This window comes from Equus przewalskii, chromosome 16 (genome assembly GCF_037783145.1).
Source record: "Equus przewalskii isolate Varuska chromosome 16, EquPr2, whole genome shotgun sequence".
Classification (NCBI taxonomy): Eukaryota; Metazoa; Chordata; class Mammalia; order Perissodactyla; family Equidae; genus Equus; species Equus przewalskii.
The window spans coordinates 6,799,423-6,817,260 of record NC_091846.1 but is presented as its reverse complement, the minus strand read 5'-3'; the positions used below and the strand labels follow the sequence as shown (position 1 = coordinate 6,817,260).

At 38.1% G+C, this 17,838-nt stretch overlaps 1 protein-coding gene across 8 annotated transcripts in view; it reads left to right on the top strand.

Annotated features, from left to right (window-relative positions):
• Nucleotides 1–13,775, top strand: part of USP12 (ubiquitin specific peptidase 12) — an 85,936-nt gene extending 72,161 nt beyond the window's left edge. For 7 of the 8 annotated variants that reach the window (XM_070578711.1, XM_070578715.1, XM_070578712.1 and 4 more), the window contains 3 exons: nt 5,810–6,007; nt 9,379–9,457; nt 10,658–13,775. In XM_070578711.1, the coding sequence (XP_070434812.1) occupies nt 5,810–6,007; nt 9,379–9,457; nt 10,658–10,759 (379 nt within the window). In that variant the 3' untranslated portion in view covers nt 10,760–13,775. Of the gene's footprint in view, nt 1–5,809; nt 6,602–6,654; nt 9,458–10,657 lie in introns of those variants that run through there. The other variant, XR_011528020.1, reaches the window with a different exon arrangement.
• The last annotated feature ends 4,063 nt before the right edge of the window (nt 13,776–17,838 follow it).

Genomic DNA, 17,838 nt, shown 5'->3' with positions numbered 1-17,838 from the left:
TGCTGCAGTCCATCCTTGTTGACATTACAGTTTATGAGTGTGGAATTTTATATCTGTACAGTTATTAAGCTTTTCTGTGTGGTCAAGACTTCTCTGTGTGTTTGTGCTGGGATATTAAATTTCTCTGTGACAGAGTTTGCAAATTAGTGCCCCCTGGGTCAAATTCAATCTGTAGATCTCTTTGCTTGGCTCACACAGTTTATACAAATGGGAAGTTTTACTTAAAAAAATGTTTTCTGGCTCTTCTTGAAAAAAAGAAAGCAGCAGACAACATTGACGTACTGGGCCTGCGCTCTGTGCCTTCGAGTTCAGGAGCCATCGTAGACAGTGTCAGTGCTCCTCCTGCCGCCGATGCCTTTGGAGTCGCTGTCACTTATGTCTCTTGTTTAGAGGACCCCTTGGGCTACTTCAGAAGGAAGTTTCTGGGAATTTCTGCCACCTGTGGCCTCTGACCTCTGACTGACAGGTGGAAAAGAGTGAAAGCCCAGCCACCTTGCTGTGGTTGAGAGAGATCTGCAGTGAAATTCGTAGTCCAGGGTTTGCCCGTGGGACGGGGCTGAAGCTGCACCCTGGGTTTTGCCTGAGGTGGAACCCTTCCCTGGCATCCTCCCCTCCCCTCCCTGCTTCCCTCACTCTGCCAGGGCGCACCACCTTGATAAATCTGGGGTGTGACTTCTAGTCTCAGGGGCTGCTTCTGGGGAATAGGACCCGAAATAGGGAGGATGGCTCTCCCCTCAGCACACCCCACGTCTCCTGTTGTAGGAGACTCGTGCCGCAGTCATAGAGTCTCTAACGTGGGTACAATGTGGACAGTAAACTGTTGCTGAGAGGATAGCATCCATAGTCTCCTCATTCCTGGTCTCACGCAGAATACTTTGATTAGGTTGGAAGAGGACATGCTTGTTTTTAAAAATCACATTGTTAAGCAGCGTAAGTTTTCTGCAGAGATGTAAAATTTCTAGAAAATCTAATTTGAGGTGAAGATGCTTCTCTTTAGAAGGAGAAATATGCTGTATTAATTTTTGTAAGTGCCCTTTACATATTTATTATTACTTTATTAATTTATTCATTTCTATAGTTACTGATTTTTAGAAAGAACTTGAGAAAAAAATCATCAGTTCATTTAATATAACTATTATATCGTCACCAAGTGGGGTTTATATATTGCTGGATTAAGTTTGGTAATGTTTTGTTGATGATTTTCACATCTGAAATGTGAGGAATATTGGCCCGTAATTTTACTTGTAATAGCTTGGTCAGGTTTTGGTACTGGGTTTATGCTGGCCTCAAAAATGAGTTGGGGATCATTTCCTGTTTTATGAAAGAGTTTGTATAAGATAGGCATTCTTTCTTAAATGCTTGATAGGATTAATCAGTTATGTGATTTGGTCCTCTTTGTTTCCTTTGAAAGGGAGATTTTTGATTACAAATTGATACAAGACTCTTTGGATTTTCTATTATTTCTTGCCTCTGTTTTGGTAAATTGTGTTTTTTAAAAGAATTTGTCCATTTTATCTAAATTATCTAATGTAATATTATTCACAATATTCCCTTAATTAATTTTTTAGCTTCTTGTTTTGAAATGATTATAGATTCACAGAAAGTTTGTAAAAATGGTAGAGAGATAGTAAAGAGAGGTCTTGTGTACCACCTTCCCTCAGCATCTTCCCCGGTTAACATCTCATATCACTAGGCTACAATAGCAAAGCCAGGAAATCAGCATTCGTACAATCCATAGACCTTATTTAGATTTCACCACTTTTAAATGTACTCGTGTCTGTGTGTGTGTGTGTGTGTGTGTGTAGTTCTGTGCAACTATATCGTGTGTAGATTCATGTAACCACCAAAACAGTAAAGATACGGAACTGTCCCATCTCCCTTGTGCCTGATCTCCCCTGTGCTACCCCTTGACACGTAGTCACACACAACACCCCCGCTGGTCCCATCCTAACACTAGCGACTCCTCCATCTCTATGATTTTGTCAGTTTGGGAATGTTCTCTAAATGAGATCATGTAGTGTGTGACCTTTTGCGATTGGCTTTCTTCACTCATCGCAGTCCCCTGAGACTTGTTCAAGTCACTGCACATGTGAGTGGTTCATTCCTTTCTATTGCTGGGTGGTACCCTTAACTCCCCTTTCAGTGTCTGTGGAATCTATAGTAATAGCCCATCTTTGATTTCTGATATTGGCTATTTATGTTTTCTCTCTTTTTCCTTGATTACCCTTGCTAGAATTTTATAGCTTTAAATGCTATGAACCTCTCTTGTTTTTGTTTTTTATTATTTCTGCCTGCTTTGGGTTTCATTAGCCATTTTTTTCTAGCTTCTTAAGTTGGAAACTTAGGTTATTGATTTTTAAACCCTTTTGCTTTCCTAATATGAAGATTTTAAAGCTATAAATTTACCTCTTACTGCTGCTTTGGCTGGATTCCCACCCATTCTGACATGTTATATTTGCATTATGATCCATTTCAAAATCTATTCTAATTTCCCTTGTGATTTTCTCTTTGTCCCATGGATTATTGGAAGTATGTTGTTTAGTTTCTATATTTTGGTGGTTTTTCTGGATATTTTTTGGTTTTTATTTTTGTCAGAGAACATATTCTGTGGTTTCAACTTTTGGAATTTGTTGAGAGTTCTTTCATTGTCCAGTACACTGGTGAATGTCCTCATTGTACTTGAGAAGAATGCACATTCTGCTGTTTGTGATGGAGTGTTCTGTAAATGTCAACTAGATCTGTAATTAGATTGTTCATATCTTCCCTATTGTTACTAATTTTTTTTTAGAGAAGTCTGTTAAAGACTTCAACTCTAATTGTGTATCTGTTTATTTCCTTAATTCTATCAAATTTTGAAGCTTTGATATTTGGAGCATAGAATTTTAAGATTATGTCCTCTTGATTCATTGCCCCACTCTATATGGGATGTCTCTCTTTATCTCTAGTAATATTCCTTCTCTTGAAGTCTACTTTGTGTGATACTGGTATCAGCCACAGCCAGCTGCCTTTCTTAATGTTTATGTCTTTTTCCATCCTTCTACTTTTTTAAATACTTTTAATCTATAATTAGACATTATCAAGAAAGCTAAACACCTCAAGTTAGAGTGCAAAATGAATGTACCTCATTGTTTTAAAGATGTAAAAGCAAGAAAATGTGTAACAATTCATCCAAACTTTAATCATTGTTTCTGTAGTGAATAAATGCCATTAAAAAATTTAAATAGAAAATTGATTTATGTCAGTTTACAGAAGATAAAAATCGATGTTTAATTCAAACTTTATAACTGAAAAGGAAAGATGTGTTCTCTATCCTCCTATTTTTTTCTTCGACACGTTTGTCTTTTGTAGAAAACATTAGCATTCTAAGACAACTTTTTAAAAAACAATGACAGAGATCCAGGGCTCCCTAATGTAACCTCTTTCCACACAAGTTTGAATGGAAGGAAAACCAGAACCCAATAAATTCTTTGGTGTGTTGGTACAATTGGTGTTTTGAGCAGGAAATCAACATCTTTCTTTCTTCTGCTGCAAAATCTACATAATATTTCAGACTCCTTGCATGTGTGTGCGAGCAGTTTTCTTCTTTTCTTCCTGAACCATTTCAGTACAAGGAAAATTTTGCAAGATAGTCTCTCCTCATCTTTGAGATACAGGTCCACAAATATTTTGTTTGACTTTATCATGTTTATCCCTGCAAGTGTTTGGTTTCTTTGTAGTACCTGACAGTTCCTCCCCTGGGAGGAAACTGCCAGTAGGATTCATATCCTTCATGTATTGTCTGATCGAACATATTTTATGAACTAGCATTTAGATATTTTGTCTTTTCTCCATTTGGACTTATTTTTCCCGTCTGCTTGTTTAGTTTCTAAAAGCACATTTTTCCTAACCACAGGGCATGCCTGCCTCCTCTTGCTAATCTTAACTAACTGCCATCTATTACATTCATATTTGTTTCACGCTGAGGAAGTTCTTCTGGATCTACACTCCCCAGGAAACTTTCAAAGGATGCTTTGTTTTTGTTGTTTTGAAAGAGTTTGTTTTAGCAACTCTGTATAGGTTTAATGGAATATCTGATGTTTAATAGTTGGGTTATTTTGTATATAATTTTCTGTCTTGACTTGTTTAATTTCCATAAGTATTTTCCCGTGCCATTTAGAAACTTTCATCATCAACGTTGCTTGAAATTGTATAATATTCTGTTATGGTGTATTTTAATTTATTTCACCATTTCCTATTATTGAATAGTTAGGATTTTCCCAATTTTCATGATATAAAATAACTCCAGAAGTAAATTCTTCTCGGAAACCTTATATTTGAGATGACATATTTAATTTAATTTCTTGAAATGGGATTTCTGAGGCAAAGGCCATAAAGGGTCTTAATTCATATTGCTAGATTGCTTTCCAGGAATGATTAAGTGTTTCCATTTATTTTCACTAATGTTTTTCAAAGGCAAGGTTAGTAGAATAGTAAATACTTCCAGAATAATAAACTGCCTACCACGTTTAAGTTCTGTATAATGCAGCTTTAGTATAATACTATCAAAATGGGTTTTTTTCCCTCCTTCATTAGAGGCAATGGCTTAGTAAATTTCATTTTTTAATTATGAAAAGTGTTTTGCTCCACTGAACACATACAGGATTTAGATCTGCAACATTTGTCAAATATCCTTCATGTGCCAGGCATGTTGCTAGATAGTGGAGAAATAAAATGAAAGAAAGGATTTCCACCTGCCAAGGGTTCAGACCCTAAAAAGGGGAAAGACCCCATAATTATCTAAGTATTTTATAGTGTAATAAACTGTGTATAAAGTGACTCTGAAGTGCTGATGGAGGATTGAAGAGAGCAGGTGTTTGTGCCAGATGGTAGAAGAAGTGAGCTGAGCCTTTGAAAGAATAAGCTGCTGTCAGGTGAAGTGGGGTGCAGAGCGGTCTCAGGGAGGGGGGCATTTAGGGGCATGATGAAGATTATTTAGAATGTGAAGGATAGCCTGGGTTTCACAGTTAAAAACGTAGCTCCTACATTTCCAGATTATTTTACTCCCTTTCTAGGATACATGTATTCATTATTCCTAATGTGGAGTTATTTCTTCTCTCTGTTAAACTCCTTTAGTGGAATGGTCTTCAATGCTTTTTTCATTGTCTCTTATTCTCAATCTGTTATTGAATTATATAGGTTGATAGAAAAAATGGATTTCAGTCTCCACCCACATCCAAAGGAATTAGCAGCTTTAAGGAACTGGTTTTTCCTCCAATGGTTGTAGGCATCATGTGTATTTAGCCTTATTGTAAAGGACCTATATTTCAGAAATACGGATTTCTTACCAAAGGACTGATGCCATCCCATCTGTTTTGGAGCCATATCAAGTGCTGAGTCAAATTGTGTGGTTTGGTGCTGATGGTTGGGTGGGGTCATCTTAGGACATTCCGGATATTGCTTTGCCGGTATAAAAATAATTGGTAGAGGGGCCAGCCCGGTGGTGCAGCAGTTAAGCTCACGTGTTCTGCTTCGGCGGCCCGGGGTTTGCCGGTTCGGATCCCGAGCATGGACCTACGCACCACTTGTCAAGCCATGCTGTGGCAGGTGTCCCACATGTAAAGTAGAGGAAGATGGGCATGGATGTTAGTTCAGGGCTGGTCTTCCTCAAAAAAAAAAGAAAAATAATTGGTAGAAATATGCAAAAGTGGGCAGTTCTGGGCTGTTGAAACTGACCATTAACTTTGTTAATTGAATCATAAAGTTTGATAATTCTTTTAAGGTCATGGTGATTGTCTTTCACGAAGTTTTGTTTTCATGTTTATTTTAATAGGATGAAAGTTAAAAAACTGCCCATGATTCTAGCTCTGCACCTGAAAAGATTTAAGTATATGGATCAACTTCATCGATATACAAAACTTTCTTACCGGGTAGTTTTTCCTTTAGAACTTCGTCTATTTAACACTTCAGGCGATGCAACCAATCCTGACAGAATGTACGACCTTGTCGCCGTTGTGGTTCACTGTGGAAGGTAATTGCACTCATGGGACCTGGTGGTGAGGGTCTGTGTCAGCGGCGCAGCGCCTGCAGGTGCTGGGGAGAGAGTCCAACAGAGGCCTTTTAGAGGTCTTTACCCTTCACCGCTTGAGTATCAAGATAAGTGTAGTACAAAATGGATATTCCAGATACAATACATTTTATCGTTTCCTCCTTAAAACTTCTATATATTAAAATACTATGTTATTGTCTGGGTTTGATTTTCATTCCTGTTATTTAAATATTACTCTAAGAGAACTTTAAGGCCTGTTTTTCTCTTAGTATTATTATTATTATTTTTGGGTTGTTGGTAAAAATGATGCTGCCTAAATAGATTTTGCAGAATAAATTATTTTTGAGATAAACTGATTATGTTCATGTTAATCGTTGTGAAAAACATTTAAAGTGGCTTTGAAAATAATCTTCAAAGATAAGATTTCTGATTTTACCAAATGATTTATTTCCTATTAACCAGTTTTGTGTGATCTTTCTCTATATATCTTAATTTATAAAATAGCTCAAAAGATTCTCAAACTACGACAGCAGAGCGTCACATAATAAAAATTTATATTTGGAACGTCAGAACAGCCTGGGTTTCCGTTCTGTTTCTGTAAAAATTTATATTTGGAACGTCAGAACAGCCTGGGTTTCCGTTCTGTTTCTGCCATTTATGGCCAGTGTGACTTCATACAGAATTCCCTGAATGTCAGTTTTCTCTTCTATGAAATGTAAATGTTAGTAACTACCTCGCTGCATCCTTAGGACTAAAAGGGAAATGTAAACTGCTTAGCTGCTGCTGCTATTTTAAGAGCAATAATGATCATGCTGCCTTCCCACACTGTCACTGTGCTGTTCTTCAGCCTCTTTGCATTCAGCGGCAGTTAATTTTGCTCGACTTGGATTATGCTGGGTCTTTTGGAATTGCTCTGCTTGCAGGATCTTGAACTCTGAGCTTCCTGCTCGCAACCAGGCCCCGCGCCTCCTGCCTCCTCTTCTCTCGCTGTGACTACCTCATGCTTTCCTCTTGTCCCCTCCTGTGCCTTTTAAACTTTGCAGGAAGCCTGTCTCGGTGCTGTTCTGTCCAGCCTGTCTCCACTTGGGGCTGTGCCTCTGAATTCACACGACTGCCAGATGCGTTTAGCTAGCTGTAACGGGCCCTCGTGTATTTATTTATCAGTTTATATGTCTGTTTCCCTTATGAGAATGGGCACTTCTTAAATCAGGAAATACTTTGTTCATTAACAAAAGACTAATATTTTAAAACCTCTCTTCACTTTTCCTTTTATTTACAAGGTTTATTTGTAGGTACGCCTCACCTGAGAGTGTGAGGGCTTAAACTTGCCCGTGTCCTTCGCCTGTCGAGGAGCCTCATGTTCACGTCTGTGCCGTCCAGCATGCTCGTTCTCTATCCCTGCTGTCTGGCATAGAGTAGATTTCCAACAAGTGTTTGCTGAGTTATGAAGTATTTTCCTTTAAGCCCCTCTCAGACCCCAACCCCACTGTGTAACCAACCTGTCTTGACTCCTCAGCCCTCGCTGGCTGAGTCTCTCCCTTTGACTCCCCCTGGGGCTCTGCTTTCGGATCCTGCTTTGCCCTGTCTCGTGTTTTTGGAGTAGTCAGTCACTGCACTGATGGTGTCTTTCCAGTCCCCACAGCAGCCAGCACGGTCGTTTGCACACATTAGGCATCGTGTGTACTGAACTGAGCTGGTCTTAGGTTCAGGATGCAAATCCCTAGGTAACAAGTTCCTTGCGTCTAAGTTTCTTAGCCTCAGCCCTTCGTGTTAGTACTAGTTTCTGTAATTAACTTTTTTCCACCGTTCTTCAAAGTAGCTCTTTGCCAAAGGAATGCGCTGCCTCACCTTTTCAATCTTATACCTCCTGGTCCTCAACCTACCTGCCTCCTTCCCTCTCAGGCTGTTCCTCAGCCTGTCTGTGAGTTTTCTTTATTCTCAACCCCTTAAAAATTTTTTCTTTCATTTCTTACCCTCTCTTTATAAAACATAAGACTCCTTAGATGAATCCTATAGAAATGGAGAAAGTAGACTTATTTTAGTAGTAGATGATTTTTTTTAAGAAGTTTTGAGGTGTTTTCTTCTGTATAAAAAGTACTTTTGTGGGCTGGCCCTGTGGCATAGTAGTTAAGTTCAGCACACTCCACTTCACTGGCCTGCGTTCATGGGTTTGGATCCTAGGAATGGACCTACACCACTCAGCAGCCATGCTGTGATGGCAACCCACATATAAAATAGAGGAAGATTGGCACAGATGTTAGCTTAGGGCTAATCTTCCTCAGGCAAAAAAAGAAAAAAGAGGAAGATTGGCAACAGATGTTAGCTCAGGGCAAATCTTCCTCAGGGAAAAAAGTACTCTTGTTTGTGTCATTTTCGTCACCTAACAGACTCATCTCAACCACAGGATCAGAGGATCTGAGTCATTGGAAACATGAGAGGTGGCTTATTCTAATATCTGAGGTTGCTATTTTTAAAATAGTCTTCACCATAAAGAATAATTTGTGTTGAAAATTATTTCAAATTCTATAATATAAGAATTGTAATAGAATTATACTTTAAACAATTATATGTGAGCTTTTATAATGAATCGTACTTAAACTGGGAGAGGTTAAAATCTTTGCCATGGCTTTTAAAAAGCAAAGAATTTCTTTTAAAAGAAATAGTCCCATCTTTGTTTTTACACATTTCTAGATTTCTGTATTTCAGATTTGTTTAAAATGAGATGTAGAGGCAATTATAAGAATTATAATGGTGCTCAGAATTAGGTACTTAGAGATAGCACTTCTTACACTAACAAAATGTCGTTTGTTTTTAAAGAAGTTTTTGAAGTTTGAGTTTGGTTTCAGAACCATGGGTTTGATCCCTTTGCTTTTTCAAGCCTCCCATAGGGTCTTTCCTCAAGAGAAAAGCTATTGCCAAGGGAGTAAGACTTAGAAATAGTTCTACATGCATCATTTTGTAGTATAACTCAGCATGTTCTGGCTATGACCCCCCCCTTCCCAAAAAATGTTAGGAAATTTATTTAAATCTTTCATAGAAGCAAATTTGAAAATTATTTCAAAAAATAATTAATTTAAAAATTATTATGAAGACAGTAAAGAATTGTAATAGTATAGCTTTATACAAATGGAATACTGATTACATCTCTCAAAATAGGGTACTAATTATTTGATTTTACAATTGAATGCCAGTTCAAATCAATGTAGCTTTACCTTTTTTGGAAAAAACTAGGTAAGGAGTATTTTTATCTGTTTCACTTTTTCTTCTTTATCTAAGATGAAACTTAGGGCATAGAAGAAGAATATTAGTAATAAATATTGTATGAAAATAACTCGTCTTTCTCTTTGTTTCAGTGGTCCCAATCGAGGCCATTATATTGCAATAGTTAAGAGTCACGATTTTTGGTTGTTGTTTGATGACGACATTGTAGAAGTAAGTAGTTTCTTAATTTCTCATTTTTCTTCAAAGTTGTGTGTATGTTACTCTTTATTTTTTCTCCGAGTCTCTCGTTCATATGTGACAGGTGATGAGTCTCAGACAGATGTCTGGGTCCTGGGATTGTCGTCTAATTCCTACTTCTTGCTCCTTAGTAGCCAATCCCAATGCTTCAGTGGTCAGCTAGCTTTTCAAATGTTTAGAATAAAACAAGGGAAAGCTTTAAACAACAGAGCTAGTTTTTAAAAAAATCTTCTATGACTAAAAAATAAATGTACTGAGCTATAACATACATACAGTAAAGTACACAAATCTTAAGCAGTAACTTGAATTTGTGCTTGTGAGTGCACACACACTGACATACACACACACTTGTAACCACCATCCAAATCAAGATATACTGCTTTCTCACTACCCCAGCAAGCGCCCTTATTCCTCTTCCTGGTCAGTACCCCCCGCTTTCCTCCCCTCCGCCCACCGTACCCTTGAACCCACTGTTTTGACTTTTATCAATATGGTTACTTTTGCTTACGTTCGAATATCGGTGGGCTCATCCAGTATGACTTCTCTTGTGGTGGGCTTTGTTCCTCGGCATTGTGTCTGTGCAGTTCAGTCTCGTTGCCTGTAGTAGTAGTTCTTTTTTATTTCTGCGTGGTTTTCTGTTGTATGAATATACCAAGTTAGAAATTTGGCTTTTGCCCATAATTGACTATTAGGAATAAAACTGCTTTGAGCGTTCTTGTAGACGTTTTTGCTGGACATATGCGTTCATTTTTCTTGGGTATGTGTTAGGTTGGACTGTATGAAATTGCCGTTTTCGTAAGTCCCACATGGTTGACAGCTGGTCGTTTCATATATTTCATGTAGTATTTAGTTCAGCCTATCTCTAGGAATTGAATTGCTGGGTCAAAGTGTAATTGTATGTTCCACTTTAGAAGATAATGCCAAATCTTTTCTGCAGAGTGTCTGTACAATTTTACATTCCCACTAGCTATGTATGAGAGTTTCACTTGCCCCGTAGTCTCACCAGTACTTGGTATTATTAGTCTTTTAAATTTAAGCCATTCTGGTTGTGCAGAGCTGTTTTATAAATGAGAACATGAAAGGCATGATTCTAAGAAATGTTGAAGCTTTTACTGGATTTAAGCAGTTCAGAGAGCTCATTTGTGTCCTAATGTTTACGTTCTTACCTTACAGAAAATAGATGCACAAGCTATTGAAGAATTCTACGGGTTAACATCAGATATCTCAAAGAACTCTGAGTCTGGTTACATCCTTTTCTATCAGTCTCGGGACTGAGGGGGAACCGTGATGAAGAGAGACTTTCTGCCTCATTTCTTCTCTGGTTATTTTGGAAAGGATCAAGCACTGATTTTTCAAGAAAAGAGAAATGCGGGAAGCTCAGGGGGCAGTAGCACACTTTGCACACAATAAAGCAAAGACTATGGATTAACAGGCTCTTCCTATCATGGTAGTTGATTTATTTGCTCAGGTATCATGCTGTCTGCGCAGTTCCACACAACAAGGAAGTGAAATCAGAGATACCAGCTCCTCTTGTCAAACAGCCTTCCAGTCATTGACGTGCATTTTCTCTTTTTTAATTGCACCAGTAATGATGTGAACTCCTTGGGGGTGCAGTAGAAAGAATAGGAATCTGTGCTAGGTTGTATTGGTAATTTAAGGAGATAATATTGAACACAATGCATGAATTTGCCTGTGTTGAATATGTATAGAAAGAGTGACTATTTGGTGGTCTTTTCAAGCGTAAACCAGAAATACTTTTGGGCCCAACACTTGCAGTTGCCTTCCTGATGTAAAAAAACTAACAGATGCTCGAATCCAGTGTCGGGAAGACAAATATGTTTTGCTTCTCTGAAGAAGCTTATAATAATATACAGTATATGTATATGTAGGGAGCAATTGGTCAAAAGTGGCTTTTTGTTTCCCCAAGGGGAAAGACTGGCTTTGTAATTATAATTTTTTTCCTTATTTATTTTACTGAAAACTGGTAGAGTGTAAGTATTGTATGAAGTGCCCATGATTCTGTCCGTAAATTGGAGCATATGTTTATTAGCTTTGTCAGTGTAACTGGTCCTTTTGTCTGTCTCTGTTTAAGGTGGGCTGTAGGACACCCTGGGAGGGGCCGCAGCGAGGGGGGCCAGCGCTCTTTACGGGAGGAACTGCCATCTCTGGCTCGGCGCCTGTCCTTTTGTTAATCCAGCTTTAATTTCAGTAAAATAAGAAACTGTCAGAAATTCCCTGTAGTTGTTGGAATGATAAGAGAAACTCTGGTGCAGTGGTGGCATACCATTTAGAATTCTTAAATACTCTAATGTTTCAGGTTGAGGCCATGTTTAGAAAATTCATGTCATAGCAGTTACGCTATTTTCAGATGTCGTTCTTTACCCTGGAACGAAGTCATCCGTCATCCCCCCAGCAGCAGCTAACTGAAAACCCTTTTAAGATGAAATTTTAATGAACTAAACCGGAAATATACCAAAAAAAGGTGTTTTTTTCCTTCCACCTTTACGAACGTTCAGAAGTTAAACTTTGTGTTTGTTAAAGACTTCATTCTGTTGGGAGTTTTGAGAAGTAATATATGTAATGTATTAATGTCTGTAAACCATTGCATTTGACACTTTTCCATGCATCAGTAAGTTGTCTGACAGTGGCCGAATGTAACTCGCAGAAAATAATTGAATGCACATTCAAAATAAGAGCAATCAGGCCTTGGGTGTTCTTTATCAAAGTCTTTTCAGGCAGTAATCTTTTTTTTAGTTGCTGTAATTTTCTAAACTTATTTTACTAATACTGTTGATTATGAAAAACAACAAAAAAGAATGTTTTTGTCTGCTGCTATTATTAACATTTATTATCTGTATCTTTTAGCTCAGGAAATGACTTCACCTATTCGTTCCATGAACAGATCTGTGACAGGGTCGCTCAGCTAATTGGGCTATTTGAACAGATGTGCTGGGAGAAAATTATGATGTATTTGACAAATTGCTCTTTAACACATAGTTTCTAAAGCCTTACCCTGGCTGGAATGGTTTGTACCAATTGCGCAGCCTGCCTGATCTACCAACATTGCACAGAGAGTCACAGCCAAGATGGTGGGAAGGTCATAGCATGGGAGTAGGTACATTCTTCATTTTGAGGGCATAAGCCAAATTGTCTCAGAATTTAAAGCTGTATTCCTGCAGCTTTCAGTACAGAGAAGAGGACAGTGGGGCAGAGTCAGCTTTTCCTTGGGGGCCACAGCATGTATGAGAAAGGTAGATGAAGTCATTTGCATAAAGGTACAGCGTTAGAATACTATGTTGTGTTTGTTTTTACATGTTGCATTTAAAACATACAGTAAAAGCCAAGGTTACACTTCATATTAAAGCATTTTTATTGAGTTCCATGGTAGTCACACACTGTCCACATCTACACCGTATTTAATAGTATGATTTGTCAGGCGAGGGACTATGGGGTGATGGTTCTCAATTTACTTTTTACTCTTAGTGCAGCTGCATCTACGTACAATGTTTCGAAGCTTATCAGAAAGTCAGTATACTTTAAAACATATAGGGTTAGGGTTGGGTTAAAAACATGCAGATATAGTAAGTGAGAAAAGTGACCCATGATGGAGAGCATTGTGAGCTTGTCTGTTGGTTGACTGTGATGGAGATGCGGGGCGGGTTTAAGTTGTAAATGGTGGCTGACTGCTATCTAACTATGTACATGTCTGTTGGGATGGCTGTCCCATAGTGTGTATATTGGAATAAAAATTTCTATAAATTATCGTAACTGAAAGTAAATATTCTAAATTAAGTCTCACTTCTAAGTCATATGGCTTCTGCCTTAGAAACTTTACCTTGAGAAGATTGCTTAAGACAGGAGCCATGAGACTTTAGAAAAGGGAAAAGAGAAAATGTATAATATATGGGTCTTGTTGCCTCTAACCATCAGTATAGGGTTTTTTTCTTTCCTTGATGGCAGTAGAAAGACCTCACTTTCATAACATACTACTCTTGATACTTTCTTTAAAGACACTTTTCATTAAAGATTCTCTCATGAGGTATTTAACTGGGAGCTGGGAGGCTAAGGCGCTCAGGTCCTGGCTCTTCAGTGAATTTAACTGTGTGACCTTGGGCAAGTCACTTAACCTCTCTGTGCTTCAGTCTCCCTATCTTGTAAAATGGGAGTAATACCTACCTCACAGGGTTGTTGTGGGGATTAATTAGATATAATGTCTGTAAAGCATTTAAGGTTCTTGAAGAAGGCGCTATATAAATACAAAATAATATCTATTAAAGTTGGTTTATTTGTGCTTGTGGGTTTTTAGTGTGTTTTTTTCCTTTTTGCCTAAAACGTATTTCAAATTTGAAGTTTACACTTTGGGAATTGTCTTACTGCTTTTGCTCAAAAGTTACTACTTTTTTTATGCAAAGAGATTTTCCTAGACAGCCTTCCACGTTTGTAGGACAGTGTTCCCTGTGAGCCTCCTCTGATCAGCACGAATCTTGCATTTGCCTTCTGTGGTAGCATTGTCTTGCCCCAAGTCCCAAGTTTAAAAGTTTAAATTCAGTATCATACAATCTTAGATGGGAAAATACCTTAAAAGTCACTATTTCCAGCGCTCCTCCTCCCTTCCAGTTCAGTAATCGCCCCTGTAAGACCTGTCACGTGTAATTGTTCACCCTGTGCTTGAAGCCTGGTCCATTGTTGAGTAACTGAGGCAGTTGCTTACACCGCTGTGATGTGTCATCTGTCTGCCATCGCTCCTGGGAACCCGGTCTTGGAAGCACTCTGCTCATTCATCTCTCTGAAAGAGCGTTCTTAGAAGAAACACAGTAACAGGAGAATTGGACTGTCCTCGGGGACCTCAGATTGCGTTCTCTTTTCTAAACGTCTGTATCACACACTCCATATTGAACGTTTAGTAAATGAACTTCTCCGTATTCAAGAGAGTTTTTCATGAACTGTTGAGAATCCGAGACTGCCCCTCCTTTTCTTCAAGTTCCCTTGTTACCCGGTCCCTGTGCATGTTATTTTCTACCTCTCTCCTCTCATGTGTTGTCTGTGATGACCCACGATCTTTTTTATCTCCAGTGCTGCTGAAATCACGACCCATCATTTTTGAGTTGATAGCATGATAGGCCCTATCCTCAGCGTTTTCCTTTTTTTTTAAGTGTTAATCTTGATGACAAGCTTTATGAAATAGTGACATCCTCATGTTACAAAACAGGAAACTAAGGCTCCTCGGAGGGTAAGTAATTTTCCCAGTCACTCAGCTGGGAAGCAGCAGATCCGGGCTTCAAATAGGTATAACTTTATTGCCAAGCTCTTAACCATGGCTGTCATTATCAAAATTTTTTTTTGTGGAGAGTACACATAACATAAAATTTACCATTTTAACCATTTTTAAGTGTACAATTAAGTGACACTAAGTACATTCACAGTGTTGTGCAACTATCACCACTATCCATTTCCAGAATTTTTCATCTTCCCAAACAGAAACTCTGTACCCATTAAATAGTAACTTCCCATTTCTACTCCTTGCCAGCTTCTAGGACCTTCGTTTTTACTTTATATCTCTCAATTTGACTGCTCTACATATCTCATATAAGTGGAATCAGGATATTTGTCCCTTTGCGTCTGGCTTATTTCACTTAGCATAATGTTTTCAAGGTTCGTCCATGTGGTAGCATGCATCAGAATTTCCTTCCTTGTTAAGACTGAATGATATGCTGTTGTGTGTATGGGTTTTCTTTATCCATTCGTCTCTTGATGGCCATTTGGGTTGTTTGCACCTTTTGGCTATTGTGAGTACTGCTGCTGTGAACACGGGGGTACAAGTATCCATTTGAGTTCCTGATTTCAGTTCTTTTAGGTATATACTAGGAGTTGCTGGATCGCATGGTTCTGTGTTGCACTTTTTGAGGAACGCTGCCATACTATTTCCGCAAAGGCTGCACCACTTTCCATTCCCACCAACAGTGCACCAAGGTTCCAGTTTCTGTATATCCTTGCCAACACTTAATGTATTCTGGATTTTGTGGGGTTTTTTGGGAGTGGTCATCCCAACTGGTGTGAGGTGATGTCTCGTCGTGGTTTTGTTTTGCATTTCCCTGATAAGTGATGTCGAGTATCATTTCATGTGCTTATTGGCCATTGGTTTATCTTCTTTGGAGAAATGTCTATTCAAGTCCTTTATCCGTTTCTTTAAATTGAGTTGTTCGTTTTTAAAATTGGGTGGTTTATTTGTAGGAATCCTTTGTAAGTTCTGGATGTTAATCCCTTTTCAGATGCACGATTCACGAATATTTTCTCTCATTCTGTGAGTTGTCTTTTCACTCTTAGGCATGATATCCTTTGCACAAAAGTTTAATTTTCATGCAGTCTAAGTTATTTTTTCTTTGATTGCCTATGCCTTTGGTGTCATATTCAAGAAATCATCACCAAATCCAATGTCATGAAACTTTTCCTCTATGTTTTCCTCTAAAACTTTAATAGTTTTAGCTCGTACATTTAGGTCTTTGATCCATTTTGAGTTAATTTTTGTATATGGTGTAGGTGAGAGTCTAACTTCATTCTTTTGCACGTGGATATCCAGTTTTCCTGGTACCACTTGTTGAAAAGACTGTTCTTTCTCCATTGAATGATCTTGCCACCTTGTCAAAAATCAGTTGGCCATACCAATAGGCACATGAAAAGATGCTCCACATCACTAATCATCAGGGAAATGCAAATCAAAACTACCCTAAGACCACCTTACACCCGTTAGAATGGCTATAGTCACCAAGACGAAAAGTAACAAGTGTTGGAGAGGTTGTGGAGAAGAGGGAACCCTCATATACTGCTGGTGGAATGCAGACAGGTGCAGCCACTGTGGAAAACAGTATGGAGTTTTCTCAAAAAACTAAAAATAGAAATACCATATGACCCAGCTATCCCACTACTGGGTATCTGTGCAAAGAACTTGAAATCAACAATTCAAAGTAACTTACTCACCCCTGTGTTCATTGCAGCATTATTCACAATAGCCAAGACATGGAAGCAACCCAAGTGCTTATTGACCGATGATTCGATAAAGAAGATGTGGTGTGTGTATATATATATATATATATACACACACACACACACACACACACACACACACACACACACACAACACACAATGGAATACTACTCAGCTATAAAAAAGACAAAATTGTCCCATTTGCAACAAGGCAGATGGACCTGGAGGGTATTATGTTAAGTGAAATAAGCCAGACAGAGAAAGACAAACACTGTATGATTTCACTCATAGGCGGAAGATAAACACATGGAAAAAGAGAACAGTTTAGTGGTTACCAGGAGAAGGGGAGCACCTATATGGTGACAGACAAGTATTGATGTACAAACTGAAATTTCACAATGTCGTAAACCATCAGGAACTCAATAAAAAAATCAATTAGCCATATAGGTGAAGGTTTATTTCTGGGCTCTTTTCTATTCCGTTGGTCAATATGTCTGTCCCTATGCCAGTACCACACTTTGTATTACTGTATCTTTGTAGTAAGTTTTGAAATCAGGAAGTGTGAGGCTTCCAACTTTGTTGTTCTTTTTCAAGATTGTTTTGGCTCTTCAGCCTCCCTTGAAATTCCTTAAGAATTTTAGAATGGGTTTTTAAATTATGCAAAACTTGCTCTTTGGATTTTGATAGGGCTTGAATTCGATCTGTAGCTCACTTTGGGTAGTATCATCATCTTAACAATATTAAGTCTTCCAATCCATGAACATGGGATGTCTTCCCATTTATTTGTGTCATCTTTAATTTCTTTGAGCAATGTTTTATCATTTTCAGTATACAAGTCTCTTACCTCCTTGGTTAAGTTTATTGCTAAATATTTTATTCTTTTTGATGCTGTTGGAAATGGGATTGTTTTCTTAATTTTCCTTTTTGAATTATTCATTGTTAATGTATAGAAACAACTGATTTTTGTGTATTGATTTTATATCCCACAACTTTGTTGAGTTTGTTTACTCTAACAGTTTGGGGGGAATCTTTAGGGTTTTCTACATGTAAGATCATGTCATTTGTAAACAGAGGTAATTTTACTTCATCTTTTCCAAATTTGGATGGCTTTTATTTCGTTTTCTTGCCTCATTCCTCTGGCTAGAACTTCCAATACAGCATTGAATAAAAGTGGTGAAATCAGGCATCTTTTCCTTGTTCCTGACCTTAGAGGAAAAGTTTTCAGTCTTTACCATTGAGTATGATATAAGCTGTGGGTTTTTCATATTTGGCCTTTATCATGTTGAGAAAGTTTCTTTCTATTTTGAGTTTGAGTGTTCTTATCAGGAAAGGGTAGAGAATTTGTCACATGGTTTTTCTGTATCATTGAGAT